Genomic DNA, 14,811 nt, shown 5'->3' on the forward strand with positions numbered 1-14,811 from the left:
TACTGGAGTGGGTAGCCTTTTCCTTCTCTAGGGGATCTTCCCAGCCCAGAGATCGAACTCAGGTCTCCTGCATTGCAGGCGGATTCTTTACCAGCTGAGCCACAAGGGAAGCCCCTATCTGAGTCTTTGTTTTATTTAAAGTAGAATTCTTTCTTGTAGACAGTGTGAGTTGGGGTTTTGCTTCCTGCTCAGTCAGATAACCTTTTCTTTTAATGAGGTTATTTAGACCAGGCATGTCTTGTGTTTAGGTATACATCCATAATCTTGTTATTTGTTTTGTTTGCTCAATCTGTTTTGTAATTCCTTTTCCCTCTGTGTCTACAAAAGTTGAATTTTTTAAAAAATTTATTTTGTCACACAGCTTTTAACTTATTAAAATCTGCTGTATGATGAATTTCACTGATTGTTGCTGGTTTTGAACCTGATTGACAATATATAAAGATGCAGCTGCTTAATTTGCAAAAATAACTGATTTACATCAGGGGAAATGGAAATTCATCTGAATTTCAGTTAAAGATATTAGTGATCAGTGAGCATAACTATGAGTGTAATGTATAAGAACAGACAATACTACCTTTATTCTGTTTGACTCCACATACTTTTTGGCATCACCAACTCAACGGACACGAGCTTGAACAAGCTCTGGGAGTTGGTGATGGATGGGGAAGCCCGGCGTGCTGCCATGGGGTCACAGAGAGTCAGACAGGACTGAGCGACTGAACTGAACTTTTTGGCATATTTTTCTCCAGTAGGTGGTGCTACTGGTAAGGAACCTGCCTGCCAAGGCAGGAAATGGAAGGGAAGTGGGTTCAATTCCGGGGTAGGGACGATCCCCTACAGCGGGGCATGGCAGCCCACTCCAGTATCCTGCCTGGAGAATAGCATGGACAGAGGGACCTGGAGGGCGACAGTCCACAGTGTCGCAAAGAGTCAGACACGACTGAGCAACTTAGCAGAGCACGCACTCGCGCACTTTTTGGCATATTTACTCCACCAGTACCACTGTTTCTGTGTTATATTAAACATCACCATCTCACCAAGTAGTAAGGAGAAAACCTTGACAATTGGTAACATGCAGTTATAGTGCTTCATTTTAAAATAAAGAATTGTTTAGTGTGAGCAAAAGTCATGCTAAGTAAATAAAATTAAATATTTTAAAAATATGTACTTTTTATCTTTAAAAATTTTGATTATATTTTCATTTATAATACAAACAATATATTAGCACAGTGTGTAATTTCTGAAGGGCATACATTTATTACATGTGCATCTATAAACTTATTTTACCAAGAAAGAACTTTACAGTCAAAATATTTTCATACTCCCTGGACTAGAGGACTTTGAGATCACCAAGAGTTAAGCTAAATACTTTTAAAAGGAGACACGGAAAAAAAGTCAACTGATGTCTCAAGTTTATTTGTTTGAGTCTTAGTCTGTTTGTGCTGCTATAACAAAATACCGTGGACTTAGGGGGCTTATGAACATCAGACGTTTATTTCCCACCAAGGCTGGGCGTCCAAGAAGAAGGTACCAGGTAATCTCTCCACCTAGATACAATGTCTGGCCATCTGACCAAAAAAAAAAAAAAAACTTCTTAAAAAATTTAAGAAGTCTTTTAAAATGGAGATATAACTTCTTTAAAAAATATTTGTATCTTCAGAGTCATATGTGTGGGTTTCTTCGGTGTATATGGAAATATATAGCAATGGTGGGAAAGATTGAAGGCAGGAGAAGGGGAGGACAGAGGATGAGATGGCTGGATGGCATCACCGACTCGATGGACAAGAGTTTGAGCAAGTTCTGGGAGTTGGTGATGGACAGGGAGGCCTGGTGTGCTGCAGTCCATGGAGTCACAGAGTCGGACACGACTGAGCAACTGAACGGAACTGAACTGATAGAGGTGGTAGTTAACGGATAGTAATATGCAGTAATGGTAGGTAAAGACGAGTAATAGTGAGTCCAGGTGCAGCTGTGATTTTTTTTTATAGCAGACTCTGCGCTGTAATGACGAACCACGCAGGCTTTAGTTTACGTTTTCTGTGTTGGCCCCGCCTTCCAGATGTACCACAGGATCCGGCACTCGGAATGCATCTACCGGGTCACCATGGAGAAGCTCTCCTACCACAGCATCTGCACCGCGGAGGAGTGGCAAGGCCTCATGCACTTCAGCCTGCCCGGCCGGCTGTGCAAAGAGATCGAGCTGTGAGCATCCTGCCCGTCGGCTTCCTCGGCCACAGTTCCCGCCCGATTGAGCTGGGAGTGAAAGGGCTTCCAGAGCTAGAGTCATCAATATTGCGTTCCACCTGTGGTCTCTGGCCTTACCATTTCCCCCTTCAAAGCGAGGAAGGGCCGGTTCTCTTTATCTTTAGAAAAAGTAGTCTGAACGCCAGTTTGAAATGAGCCAACCTAAATGTTAGCTTTCCATGTTTACATACTTTATGAAATATTTGCTCTTCAAAATGGCATTTAATCTCAGGTAACTGAAAGGTTTCATTTCCATATAGTTTTAAGTTTGTCAGTTAAATTTGAGACTTTAGTAATACACGGTTTATTATCCACGCTTCGCTTCTAATCCTACGCTAATACATTTGTTACTGGTGGTGGGACTGCCCATCAAAAGCGTAAGCCAATGCTGTATGTTAATAACATAAAAAAATCTCCAAAAGTGATCCAGAGCTGACAGTTGTTTAAAATAAGACAAATCGTGTTGTTCATTAAACGAGGAGGTAGTTAGATCACTGTGCATTTATTGTCCTGCCAGCCTAGTAAACAAATGGGAATCTAAGCCTGTAAATGCCTCAGGGTCAGGAGATGGAAATGCTAAGACACCAGTTCTGAACAGCCAGCTAGGCTTTAGCTGGAGCCAATCAGATGATTTCTTTTCTTGGCACCGTCTGTATAGAGGTGTTTCCATGACTTCTGTCAGCAAAGCACTCCTGACCACTTTAAGTTGGTGCTGCCCTGTTTAAATGGGGTTTTGCTAAAATAATATGCCTCAGTTTATCTTTTAACAGTGTATGTGTTACATAGTGTGCCTATATATATATATAGAGAGAGAGAGAGATAGAGAGAGAGAGAGAGTATATGTTGTCACATGCAGGACAGAGGAGCCTGGTGGGCTGCAGTCCATGGGGTCTCAAAGGGTCAGACACGACTGCACGGCTAATACATGCATATATTGTGATAGAATAAGAGACACATGACTGTGGTCTTTGTAGCTAGTTCCTGGCACAGAGCTCCTCTGACCCTTAAAATTTCCTGAGTGATTTGGGTGAGAGAGGTGTCTCTTGTTATTCATATTAAGAGGGCTGGCTCGTTGCCTGTGACTGGAGGGCTGGAAGCTCAGCCCCGCCCGTGGACTCCTTTCCCGGGAGAGAGACTAGGGGGCAGGCTACCAGTGAGCAAGGATTTCATCACCTGTACCCGCGTGCTGGAAGCTCCAGAAAACCCCCACTGAGGGGTCCCGAGAGTTTCTAGACTGCGGAGCACGTCAGGTGCTGGCAAGGGGGTGCCCCCAGAGAGGCCGGAGCTGCACGGCCCGCCCCACTGCCTTGCCCTGGGCACCTCTTCCTCTTGGCCGTTCTCGAGTTGTGTCCCAAGGATAAGCCAGAAATCTAGCTGAAGCGTTCCTCTGAGTTCTGGAGCTGTTCTAGCACATTATCTCCCCCGAGGAGGGGCTTGTGGGAACGGCCGACAGATGAGAAGGGCGGGTGGCCTTGACTTATGATGGGCGTGTGAGGTGGAGGCAGTCTGTGGGCCCCAGCCCCTGAGCTGAGGTCTGCCCCAACTCCAGTGTTAGAATGGGGCTGAATTCTAGGAAATCAGTGGGTATCTGCAGAGAACTGGAGAACTGCTTGGTGTGGAAAACTCACACGTTTGGTGTCAGAAGTGTTGCACCTAAAGGAAAATGGTTTAATACTTGAGCATTCTGCTTGTTTGGGTTAAATATCCACAACTAAATTAGCATGTGAAAATAGGTAATAGCTTTGAATGTTAATATTTATAGAAGCTTTTTCTGGATTAAAATGGGAAATAGATGGATTTTCAGCTCTAAAAGAATTTCAGATAAGATGTCCCCCATCTATGAATTGTGTAGTGCACGTGTAGTGTATGTGTAGCATGTATAGTGTTAATGAGTGTGTGGTATTAAGAGCATCATTAGGTTGTCCTTTTCATTGCTCTGATAATCACGACAGTATTCCTTTGTAGCAGAGACTTAAGCAGTGGCTTAAATCTTGGACTAAGTTCCTGAGGGGGTGGGTGGAATGTCCTCCTGGAAACATTTGATTATGACAGAGAAGCGGAGAAGGCAGGGGGCCGAACTCCCAGTATTACTTTTTAGTTTCTTCATAGACATATAAGTTGCTTGCTTTATTTGTATCTTTGTCCTAGTTTGCTGCATTTCCTCATGAGCTGTGCTTTCTGTTTATTCCAGGTTCCACTTTGACGTCGGCCCCTTTGAAAACATGTGGCCTGGAATTTTCGTGTACATGATCCACCGATCCTGTGGGACAGCCTGGTACGCGAGACCACCTCGATGCCTTGCCGCGTTCTTGGTTGATAATTAAAACATGCCACAAATTGTTTTCTCTAAACACTTAAATTTTAAAAGAAGGCTAAGATCATTAGAGAGCGTGCAGCCTTCTTAGATTCCCTTGGTTCATGACCAGTTCTGACCAGGTGATGATGCGAATGGAGGTGTAGCTGAGATAAGTAATTGCATATTGATTCTGTGGGTGTCTTGGAACAAACACATACATTTAGCATCGCCTTTCACCTTTAACCCTTAGTATGCCAGTTAAAGCAAGCGTGAAGGAACCAGGGCTCCTACTTCAGAGTGGCGTCCTTTGTTTGGAGTGAAGTTCCACTGCCCTTTCCTTCTACATTGCCCTTCTTTTGAGCCCTGTCCTAGCGGAACTGCATGACCTTATATTTGTCTGTTTCTTTGTTTGTTTTAATATAGCTTAAACACATAGTTAAAATGCAAAAAATAATTTTCTTTTTCTTTTTTTCACTAGTCATTGAGTGGCTTATAGAGGCTCTTAGCTTCTCTAGAGCTAAATTATCTCTCCTTTCCATTGAATTTTGTTTTCTCTGATTTCCATCAGCAACTTTTATAAATTATTGTTCCAAAAGAATGAGCACAAGATACCTAACTTATTTCTTAGATAGCAGTTGAGAGTTTGACCAGTTGAAACTCTCATAATGACATATCTTATACTTCAGGGACTATCTGGAAATTTTCAGTAGAGAAACATAAAGGTCATGCGTATTAATATTCAGAGGTTTTCTGAACTTTCATCTCTGGTATTTCCGGAGCCCTGTTTCATATTGATACGCCTTTGTCTTAAGCTGCCTCATATCCATTGAAAGAGTTGGTGGGGCTCTAAAGAAGTCTAAGTACATTAAAAAAAAAAAAATACAAAATCTATTACCACACTGTAGAATAAGAGCATGCGTCATAGTCTTTCATGTACTGTTAAGTATTTGAATGTGATCATTTGCCACAGCCAGTTAATAATTTGAGTGTACCACAGTAATTTGGATTCCTTTTCAAAGGATAACCACTCATCTAGAAAATTCTTATGGTGTGCATGTTTGCAGTTTGTGAATGTGAATGTGCTTTTTTGGAAAAAAAAAACTATCTCAAAACACCCTTGAGCAGGGTGATGGTATGTTGCTGTCTGTTGACCCTGTGGGATGCAGGAGATGCTTGACCGTTCGGGAAGCGGTGATGGGAGCTGACGGTAGGGAAGGCAAGCAGGTTCTGGGGTCTGCTCGCTGGCGGGCCCGTTACAGTGTCCAAGAGGAAGCCGGTAAGGAGTCCTCCTTCCTCGCCGGCTGGAGGACTGTCAGGCAGCTGGTGAACGAGGCTCTCTCAGCACCTCGGACATCTCCCGGGTCAGGTGTGCTCCAGCACAGACCTGTGTGTCCAAGCCGGCGCTGTCTCCGGGAACGCGCTGTTTCTTTACCAGCTTCTGTTCTGACAATGTCTCCTCCACACAGCTTCGAGCTGGAGAAGTTGTGTCGTTTCATCATGTCCGTGAAGAAGAACTACCGCCGGGTCCCTTACCACAACTGGAAGCACGCGGTGACGGTGGCGCACTGCATGTACGCCATTCTGCAAAACAACCACGGGCTGTTCACCGACCTCGAGGTGCGTGTGCGCGCCCTCCCTCCGCCCCGCCTTCAGATAGCCGGAGTGGATTTCAGCTCCGTGTCTGCCGCCCATTCGTGACATGCTTAGGTGCCATGTTATTCCAGGATGAGCTTTGGTTCCGTAAATTGATGAGAAGCACAGTTTTAAATCACAATATCCAAGCATTTCTCCCTATTATTTTGCATAAGGAATATAGAAACGGAAGTTCCAGGGTCACCAAAATGCCCCTCAACGAAGCACTGCGTTTGTGGTCTCTCTTCCCTGGTAAAGCCGACTCTTCTGAAAGGATGTGTGCTCAGTCGCTCAGTCATGTCCGGCTCTTTGTGACCCCACGGACTGTAGCCCACCAGGCTCCTCTGTCCATGGGATTTTCCCAGGCAAGAATACTGGAGTGGGTAGCCATTTCCTGCTCCTCTGAAAGGATGTAGATAAGGCGAATTGTTCTCTTTGCTCTCATGCCCTAGATAATGGAGAGTTATCCTATCCCCCTAAGAGCCCAGAACATTAAATGCAGTTAAAACATAAACACTCATCCGACCTTCTCCCGCACAAGAGGACAGGGACGTTGTGATGTTCCCCTAATTTGCAGCCTCTACAGACTTGGAGCTGATGACACACGCAGGGAGGACATGGGGACCCCTGTCCGTTCATGCCCTGCTGTCCAGCCCTTCCTTGGCCAGCCAGCCCCGAGCTCGGGGACCGGAGCGCCCAGCCGTGCCGCACCCAGGCAGACCTTGGTCACGCTGTCCTCTCTCCACGGGCCCCAGTGGCCGCTGTGAAAGCTCCAACTCAACCCCCTTCTCTCCTCCTGCTCCAGGACACGTGACCCTGCAGAGAAAGGGAGCTGCCTGTCCCATGCTTTATTTCCTTGTTACAGTCCTCATTCACGATAATCATACCATTGCTAGAATTTAGTGTTGAATAGATTTTTGGATGAAGAACGGAAACTGCCCTCTGCTTTTGCAGATTTGCTTTATCTGTCCTTCTTTGGATCCCTTGCTTTCATTTGCCCCCACTCAAACACTGTGTCCCAGAGCTCAGCAGGAAACCTCAGTAGTAATTTGGCTGTCAGAGTCAGCCGCAGAAAACAAAGTGGTTAAAAAGGAGGCTTGGCTATCTGGCATTTCCGATGTTGGTGAGGATGTGGGCTGCGTCAGTGACAGAAGTCAGCCTGAGAGTCCCGTTGCTCTGTTTTGAACGTCTGTGTGCTGTGTCGTTTCTTAAGCGCAAAGGCCTGCTCATCGCGTGTCTGTGCCATGACCTGGACCACCGTGGCTTCAGCAACAGCTACCTGCAGAAGTTCGACCACCCGCTGGCCGCGCTCTACTCCACGTCCACCATGGAGCAACACCACTTCTCCCAGACCGTGTCCATCCTGCAGGTGAGCCGCCGGGGCCCCGCCGTCTTCCGAGAGAGACTCCTGGCTCAGGGCCTTGTGGCCTTCTTTCAAAACAGCCGCATTCTACTGTAGAACCATTCCTTAGAGTCATGCTCAGGATAATTCTGTTTTTGTTTTTATTTTTAAGAAAAACTTCTGTTTGAAGATTAATATATACATATATATATGTGTATATATATATATATATATATATATATGTTTTGAAACCACATTCAATTTTTAAGTATCTTATACCCTGAGGCAAATGAACTATTTCACATAGTTCATTTAATCTATGTGGATTGTCATATTCTAGAACCAGAACCTGTTGACCAATGAATCTCGAAAGTTAGGCAAATGAGATTTTAAGTGCATTGAAGTTCTTTTTTTACCTTTTGTGTGTTTTTAGTTCTGTTGCTTTTAAGATGTTCCTAGTGACTGCTTTGGACTCTGACAGTTCTCACATCACAGTGAGATGCATTTGCTTCTTCACTTAAAGGTTGTCCTCAAACTCATCTTATATAAGTAGCTATTACCTCGTAGTGGTTTGCTTTCCATCACAATTTTTAAAGTATGCTCTGTGTTTGGCTTCAGAATAGCGGACCCCATTTCTTCCTCTCAATGTTAGCACCTCGAAGGATGAAGAGACATCTCATTAGGTCCCCTGATTATGGGTCTGATTACCGGGAGGATTCTGAATTTGCAAGAATGTGAGGCAGCCCCCGGCAGGACCTCAGCAGCGAACGCTGTGGCCACCTGCGAAGCAGAGGCTGTTTATGGCTCGGGCGGCCTTCCTCCCGGAGGCAGCCTTCCTCCCCGGGGCGGCCTTCCTCCCCGGAGCAGCCCAGCCCCCACCCGCCCAGGGCTGATGTCTTCCCCGCAGCTCCTCCAGGAGGCTCCTCACTGTCCCCGCTGGCCCCGTGCCTGGCGGTACCGCACACCGGATCTTCCCGAGCCCAGCAGACTGAACCTGTCCACGCCCCTTCTCCTTGGGGCTGCGAAGGTGAACGTGAGCTTGCTGGGGTGCAGGTGCGGTTCTGACTACCTGCCGGGGTCCGGGAGAGGTCTGCCCGAGCCGGAGCCGCGTCCGGCAGGGGGCCAGACGTCCCCCCGTCCCCAGGCCGGTTCTGTTCCTGAAAGCAACAGGGAGTTACCAATCCTCATGGTCCCTGTCCTTCCTTTTGTTAAGTGATGTATGGATGGATGGATGGATGGACCGTTTGGATGGATAGGTAGATAGATCCATATATACCTGGAAATTTAAGCAAGGTGAAAGATGTGTATGGATATGTGTGAGTGTGTATGTGTTTGCATATGTGCATATATGTGTGTGTATAATAAATGTGTGTTATACATACACACACGTATATATTAAAACACACACACACTAAAATGAGCTTTCTGTAAGCAGACATTATAAACTTTATGACAGTTGTACCTACTTCGCCCTCACACATCCTGTGAGACTATTTACCTCTGCGGGAAGAAAGGCAAATGCCAGAGATGACGTCAGCATGCCTTCGCTTAGAGATATTTAGGCCTCCCTCAACCCCGTGTGCTTCCTATGTCCTAAGTGAATGCATGCATTCGGCTGTGATGACATCTCTGCTATTTACTCTGCAAGTGAATTTTGATAGCCTTCATAAAGTTTCTTCGGAAAGCCTTTTCTAAACATAATAGAATTAGCTTCTAAAAAGGCCAGGGTGGCCGAGTCCATTGCTGCCGGATGGACTGAAACCTGAGCTGGGTGATAACAGCAGTGATACCAGCCAGGCGGGTGGGGAGGGTCTGACCCAGGCAAGGAAGACTTCCTCTGTTTTCTGCCACTGACGGTTAAGGCGGTGTAAACGGTCTCATTTTCAGCAAATCCTCAGCGATGTGGGAACAGCATATTACATAATGCAGTGTCCCCAGAATGGTCAGAACACGGTCACTAAAACTCAAGGCAAAGTTCAGTCAAGCTGTTGACATCCACAGAATTGTTGGGGGGCCCTTAGATTCCAAGTATCAGAGAAGGGGTTCCGTCACTGGTGAAGTACGTTTGTACATTTGGTCTTGTGTCTCTAGAGAAGGTGTGGTCCTCAGCAGAGGACTGGGGTCCCTGGCGAGAGGACCCAGGCGTGGCCACAGGCTCAGGCGTATCCTGGACTGACCAGCACCTCCCCTGCAGCTGTGACGGGAACGGCCGGGAATGGACTCATGGCCCCACCCCCATGGGCAGGAGTATTTCGGAGGATTTTCCTTCGTGTTCTGGAGATGTACCCTGCTGATTTTGCATGCTCCTGAGTTTTCCTTCTCAGATCCATCCAACTGCCTCTGAGAATTCCTGCCAACAGCAGACGTGCTTCTTGGCACAGGATTTAGGCCTGGCACAGGATTTAGGCCCGGGGTACCATGAGAAGGCACCAGCCCTGCCCCAGCAGCCCGCGAGGGAGGCAGGTCCCCCGCCCTCTGCCCACCCTGCCGCCCTCCCAGGCTGTGCCTCTCGCCCCTGCATGTCCGCCCGGAACGCACCAAGGATCTGCCTCCAGACGCTCGACTCGGCAGCCGCCCGGCGCTGTTTATTCTGCAGCTCCCAAGGTGGCGCCTTGCTCACCCATCGCGGCGCAGTGACCCAGCCAGGGTCGCCCTCCTCTCACCGCCTCCAGTCACCACATCCCCCCGCGTGTGAGTGTGGTCAGGACCCCTTTCAGGCTAAACAGTTAAGGTGACATCCTCGGGTAATGGTGAAAATGCCGCCATCCGCTCACTGAACCATCAGACGGTGCTTCGCTACGTGACACGGACCGCGCTGGGAGCGCTGTCCGCCAGCGAGCCCTGTAAGGAGGGGCTCTCCCGCGGCCGCCCGAGCGCTGCGCGCGCTTCTTCCCATCACCGCGCAGACCGCTGCGGTCCTGGGACGGCGCGGCCTTCGGCCACGTGGTCAGAGAGAAAGCGTTCACGCTGACGGATAGGGGGAGCGGCCCACAGGCCTTCTCCAAGCCGCGTGTGTGCGCGTGTGTCTGCATCAGTCGTGCTCACCCCAAGGCTGACTTTCAGTGGGTTGCCGCACTTCCTTAGCGGACAGTCTGCACAACGCGGGGACCACGGGGAAGAGGACCCCCATGTGACCGCAGCGGCGCGGATGCAGTGAGACCGAGCCCGTGGCCTTGACGGCTGGCCTCCGTCCAACACACACACCCGGCGCTATTCGCAGGCGGGTGTCCGTCACGGTGCGGGGCGCGCGGGTGTCTGTAGTGACATAGGGGCGGGCCGGTGTCTGCCCACAGTGCGGGGCCGGCGGGTGTCTGTAGTGACATAGGGGCGGGCCGGTGTCTGCCCACAGTGCGGGGCCGGCGGGTGTCTGTAGTGACATGGGGGCGGGCGGGCGTCTGCCCACAGTACGGGGCCGGCGGGTGCCTGTCCGTCCCGTCCCCCTGGCCCGCACATTCCTCCAGTGACGGGGATGCAGGGACGTTCCCTCCCCGCCGGGCAGCGGGAGGAGAACACGTCAGGAATGGAGGAGGAAGTCTCAGCGCATCAGGAGAGAAGACAGGCTCGCGCTCTCAGCGGGGCTGAGCCGCGCTGTCTCAGCCGCCCCGGGCTGCCCTCCCGTGACGGGAGCCGGGGCCGTGTGCGGGCCGCGGCCGGCTGGACAGAAGCGCCCGCTGGCTTCCACGGTGGACGCCGCACGGGCCCCTCTGGGCAGCGCAGCCTCCGGCCTGTCCGGCAGGGACCTTCCCGGGGATGTCCCAGAGTCTGCCTTCATTAGAGGCTGTCGGCCTGACTGCCTTTTTCCCCTGGTGACCGCCCTTTCCCCGGGCTTGTGGGTCTCAGGTCTGCCTTCCACGTATAGGTCTGAACGTGTTATTCTCCTGTTTCAAAGGTGACCAGTGGGTGCCACGGCGTCAAGAATGAAGTTCCTTTCTTAACTGATGCGCAGTCCTCGAGGAAGGGCCCCTGCCTGTATCTAGGGCGCCTCTGTGGCCCCAGACTCTTCCTGACTCTGCCCTGTGCAGTTCCCACTTTCTTTCTGTGAGCATCTCCTTGTCTTCAAGGCTCAGCTCAGGCATCTTCTCCTCCAGCGAAATTATTGTACGATGTCTCCACACAAGCGGGGCGCAGGTGTGCCCCTTCACCCGGCCCTGAGCCCCTCAGACGCCCAGACTTCTCAGGTGCTCCCGGAGTCTTCTGTCCGTGAGTTTAGTGCTCCTCTCTGAATGGGAAGCCCTGTTCCTCTCTGCCGCTGGAGGCCTCTGCCGCGTCTGCTGACACGGGCGGTGTGGGCAGCGTGAAGACTGTGGCCTCGGAGTCAGGGAGGGCAGAGCAGTGTGGGCACAGTTTGGGGGCTGGAAACTGCCAGCTGTTATTTAAGGGGAAGCGAGTAGACGCGTGTCCTCAGGACAGAGCGTGCAGGCGGCTCTGTCGTGGAGTCAAGTGGAACGACCTCAGGTACAGAGACTAGTCTGTGTGGGCAGTGACTGAACAAGCTCTGTTCCCTTATCTAAGACGTACCCGTGTATTTCAGTGTTAGAACACTAAATCCATTTTAATATTCATTTAATATTCCTTTATTTAATATCCATGATAATGTTCATTTTAATATTAAAAATGTATTTCATAAGAAGATGTTAATGATTGTCTGGAATACTGAAGCTGCCCTTTTTCTGTCTTTTGCCTTCTGTGAATACCTCATGGTAGGTACCCAAAAGCCAACATTTTAGAAACCAGACCAATTAGGAATGATTATTCTCGTTACTAAGAAAACTGTCTGACTATTCCATTAATCTTAAATTGCCTAGAGCTTTTGAAACATGTTTAGGCTTTTAAAACGTCATCTTTATCCCAACATTGTGATGTTTTCATGAGTTTTTCTAGCAGTAGCATTTCTGTGACACAGTCCATCTGCAGTAGGTAGAATTTACTGTTGTCTGTTGCAACTGTAGCAAAATTCTTGTACTTATGCTCAACACTGTCCCTGCTTACAAGCTAAAATGTGTTAGCATGTTACAGAGGTTAGCTGAAATCCATCCTTTTCTACAGATGTGTCCTAAATAGATAGGAAGGGTCTCTGGCCATCCCGTCTGCTTCTGGACATATAGGTCTGTTTGCTTGTTTTGCCTTCTCTCTGTCCCTGAAGTCCGCCTGCAGAAGTTGCACTGCCAGATTCTATCGTCATCGCTGTCATCATAGTCACTGTTTCATCATTTTTGTGCTGTGCCTAGTTGCTCAGTCGTGTCCAATTCTTTGTGACTCCCTGGATTGTAGCCCGCCAGGCTCCTCTGTCCACGGGATTCTCCAGGCAAGAGGACTGGAGTGGGCTGCCATGCCCTCCTCCAGGAGATCTTTCCAACCCAGGAGTCAGACCCAGGTCTGTCCCACACTGCAGGCAGATTCTCTACCATCTGAGCCACCAGGGAAGCCCTCATCATTTTTAGGTACTTCCAATAAACTAGAATTTTGCAGTTATCAATACATTTGATTTTTGTGGAATCCAGAGAGACAGGTATTATTATTCATGTCCATTTTACAAACAAAAGTAATGTACGTCAAAGAGGTTAGGTTACTTGTTCATTGTCACACAGCTTGTAAGGGGCAGAAGGATATTAAAAACCAGAGTTGTTTGACTCCAAAATCTGTGTTCTTAATTACAGTGCTCTCATGTTTCCTAGTATATGGTTTGATGCAATTGGCAATTAAACATCAAAATGAATATTGTATATTTTTCAAGGCATCATTGTTTTGAATGCTTGATGCAATTAGTTGCATCATTGGCTTTTTTCCTTCCAAAGCCCCAGAATGCGTCAGCCTCTGCCTGTTGCTCCCACGATAGTGATTCATAATGGGGGTGGGGGTGATGGCAGGACTGCTGGGGAGTGAGGAATGGACTGGTTTTCTTTAGTCAAATAAAAATGTCATTAATGTTTCAGCAAACACTTCATTTTAGCTACATATCAAAGATTTATTTAAATTTTATTGTTTTAAAGTGAAATCATGAGTTTGAAAGGGATTTATAATCTTAGACCATTCTACAGATATCACTGTCAGAACAAGAACCAATTATAAGTAACTCCATTGTTGCGTTTATCATAGGATAATTTAAATATAAATATAATATCTTAACAGTAAATAATTCAGAAAGATTCTGATAATTGAAAATAAATGGAGAACACATAGCCTTATTTCAGAGTAATAGGAAGCAGATGATGTCTTACTGAGGTATCTGATTTTGTAAAGAAATGTACTTTAACAATTTCAAGTTTGCAATGTATTTTATCAGTCAGTAAATATAGCTTAAGACAACTGGAAACAAAAGTCAAGTTATGGTACAATTATGAAAGTGATAATTGCTCAGTCATGTCCAACTCTTTGACTCCCCCGTGGACTATACAGTCCATGGAATTCTCCAGGCTAGAATACTGGACAGGGTAGCTGTTCCCGTCTCCAGGGGATCTTCCCAACCCAGAGATCAAACCCAGGTCTCCCACACTGCAGGTGGATTCTTTACCAACTCAGTATTAGCTCAGTACAATTATGTTGGCTAATAAATCATTTAAAAAAAAACTGATGAATCCAGAAGTTGAATCTCAACCTTCTTTGTTTGAACAGAAATACCACATTTTAGTCTCAATTACAAACCAAACTTAAAATTCTGAGGGAAATTATTGGAAAAAGGTTTAAGAGATTCACAGAAGAATAATTCTGAGAAAATAGAATCCACATGACAGGTGTTTGGTCTTGTTTAGGGTGATGATCTGCTGTGTCCAGGTACCATGAGGACAAAAAAGAGGATGGCCTTACAGTTTTTGTACCTCAGGGATGTGTGTTTTATGTAAAAGTATTCTTGCCTGTAGGGAGAGTTTTTAATATGCCTATGAATTTTCCAGTAGTGGGACATTTTCTTCTATGGTATAGAATAATCAGGTTAGTATTCACTAGGCTTACAGAAATGGACAAGGGTGTACATGATTTTTTAAGCCCATTAATTTCTACTATAATATGAAAATTACCAAAATTTCTAACTAGTTTAAAAGGAAAATTCACTTAAATATTTTACATATTCCAATTCTTTAACTACTTACTGGAAATATCCCCAAACTAGGTATATGTTTAAATTGCTGGGATTCTGTGGTGGGAAATGTTATGTGGTTTAAATAGTTCATTTACGTGGTAGCTTCATTGTTGTATCATAGGGAGAAACCAAAAGACTGATTTCATTAGTGATTTCAAACTATCCTTTTGTTCCCCCAAAATGTGTCCTGAAAGCCTTAGTCACTCAGTTGTTTCTGACTCT

At 47.1% G+C, this 14,811-nt stretch overlaps 1 protein-coding gene across 2 annotated transcripts in view; it reads left to right on the plus strand.

Annotated features, from left to right (window-relative positions):
- The window catches only part of PDE10A (phosphodiesterase 10A), a 552,081-nt gene that overhangs the window by 515,000 nt on the left and 22,270 nt on the right, over nucleotides 1-14,811 (plus strand). For both annotated transcript variants that reach the window (XM_065931006.1, XM_065931005.1), the window contains 4 exons: nucleotides 2,060-2,202; nucleotides 4,436-4,519; nucleotides 6,007-6,157; nucleotides 7,386-7,541. In XM_065931006.1, coding sequence (XP_065787078.1) covers nucleotides 2,060-2,202; nucleotides 4,436-4,519; nucleotides 6,007-6,157; nucleotides 7,386-7,541 — 534 coding nt within the window. The remainder of the gene's footprint in view (nucleotides 1-2,059; nucleotides 2,203-4,435; nucleotides 4,520-6,006; nucleotides 6,158-7,385; nucleotides 7,542-14,811) is intronic.

This window comes from Muntiacus reevesi, chromosome 3, assembly GCF_963930625.1.
Source record: "Muntiacus reevesi chromosome 3, mMunRee1.1, whole genome shotgun sequence".
NCBI lineage: Eukaryota > Metazoa > Chordata > Mammalia > Artiodactyla > Cervidae > Muntiacus > Muntiacus reevesi.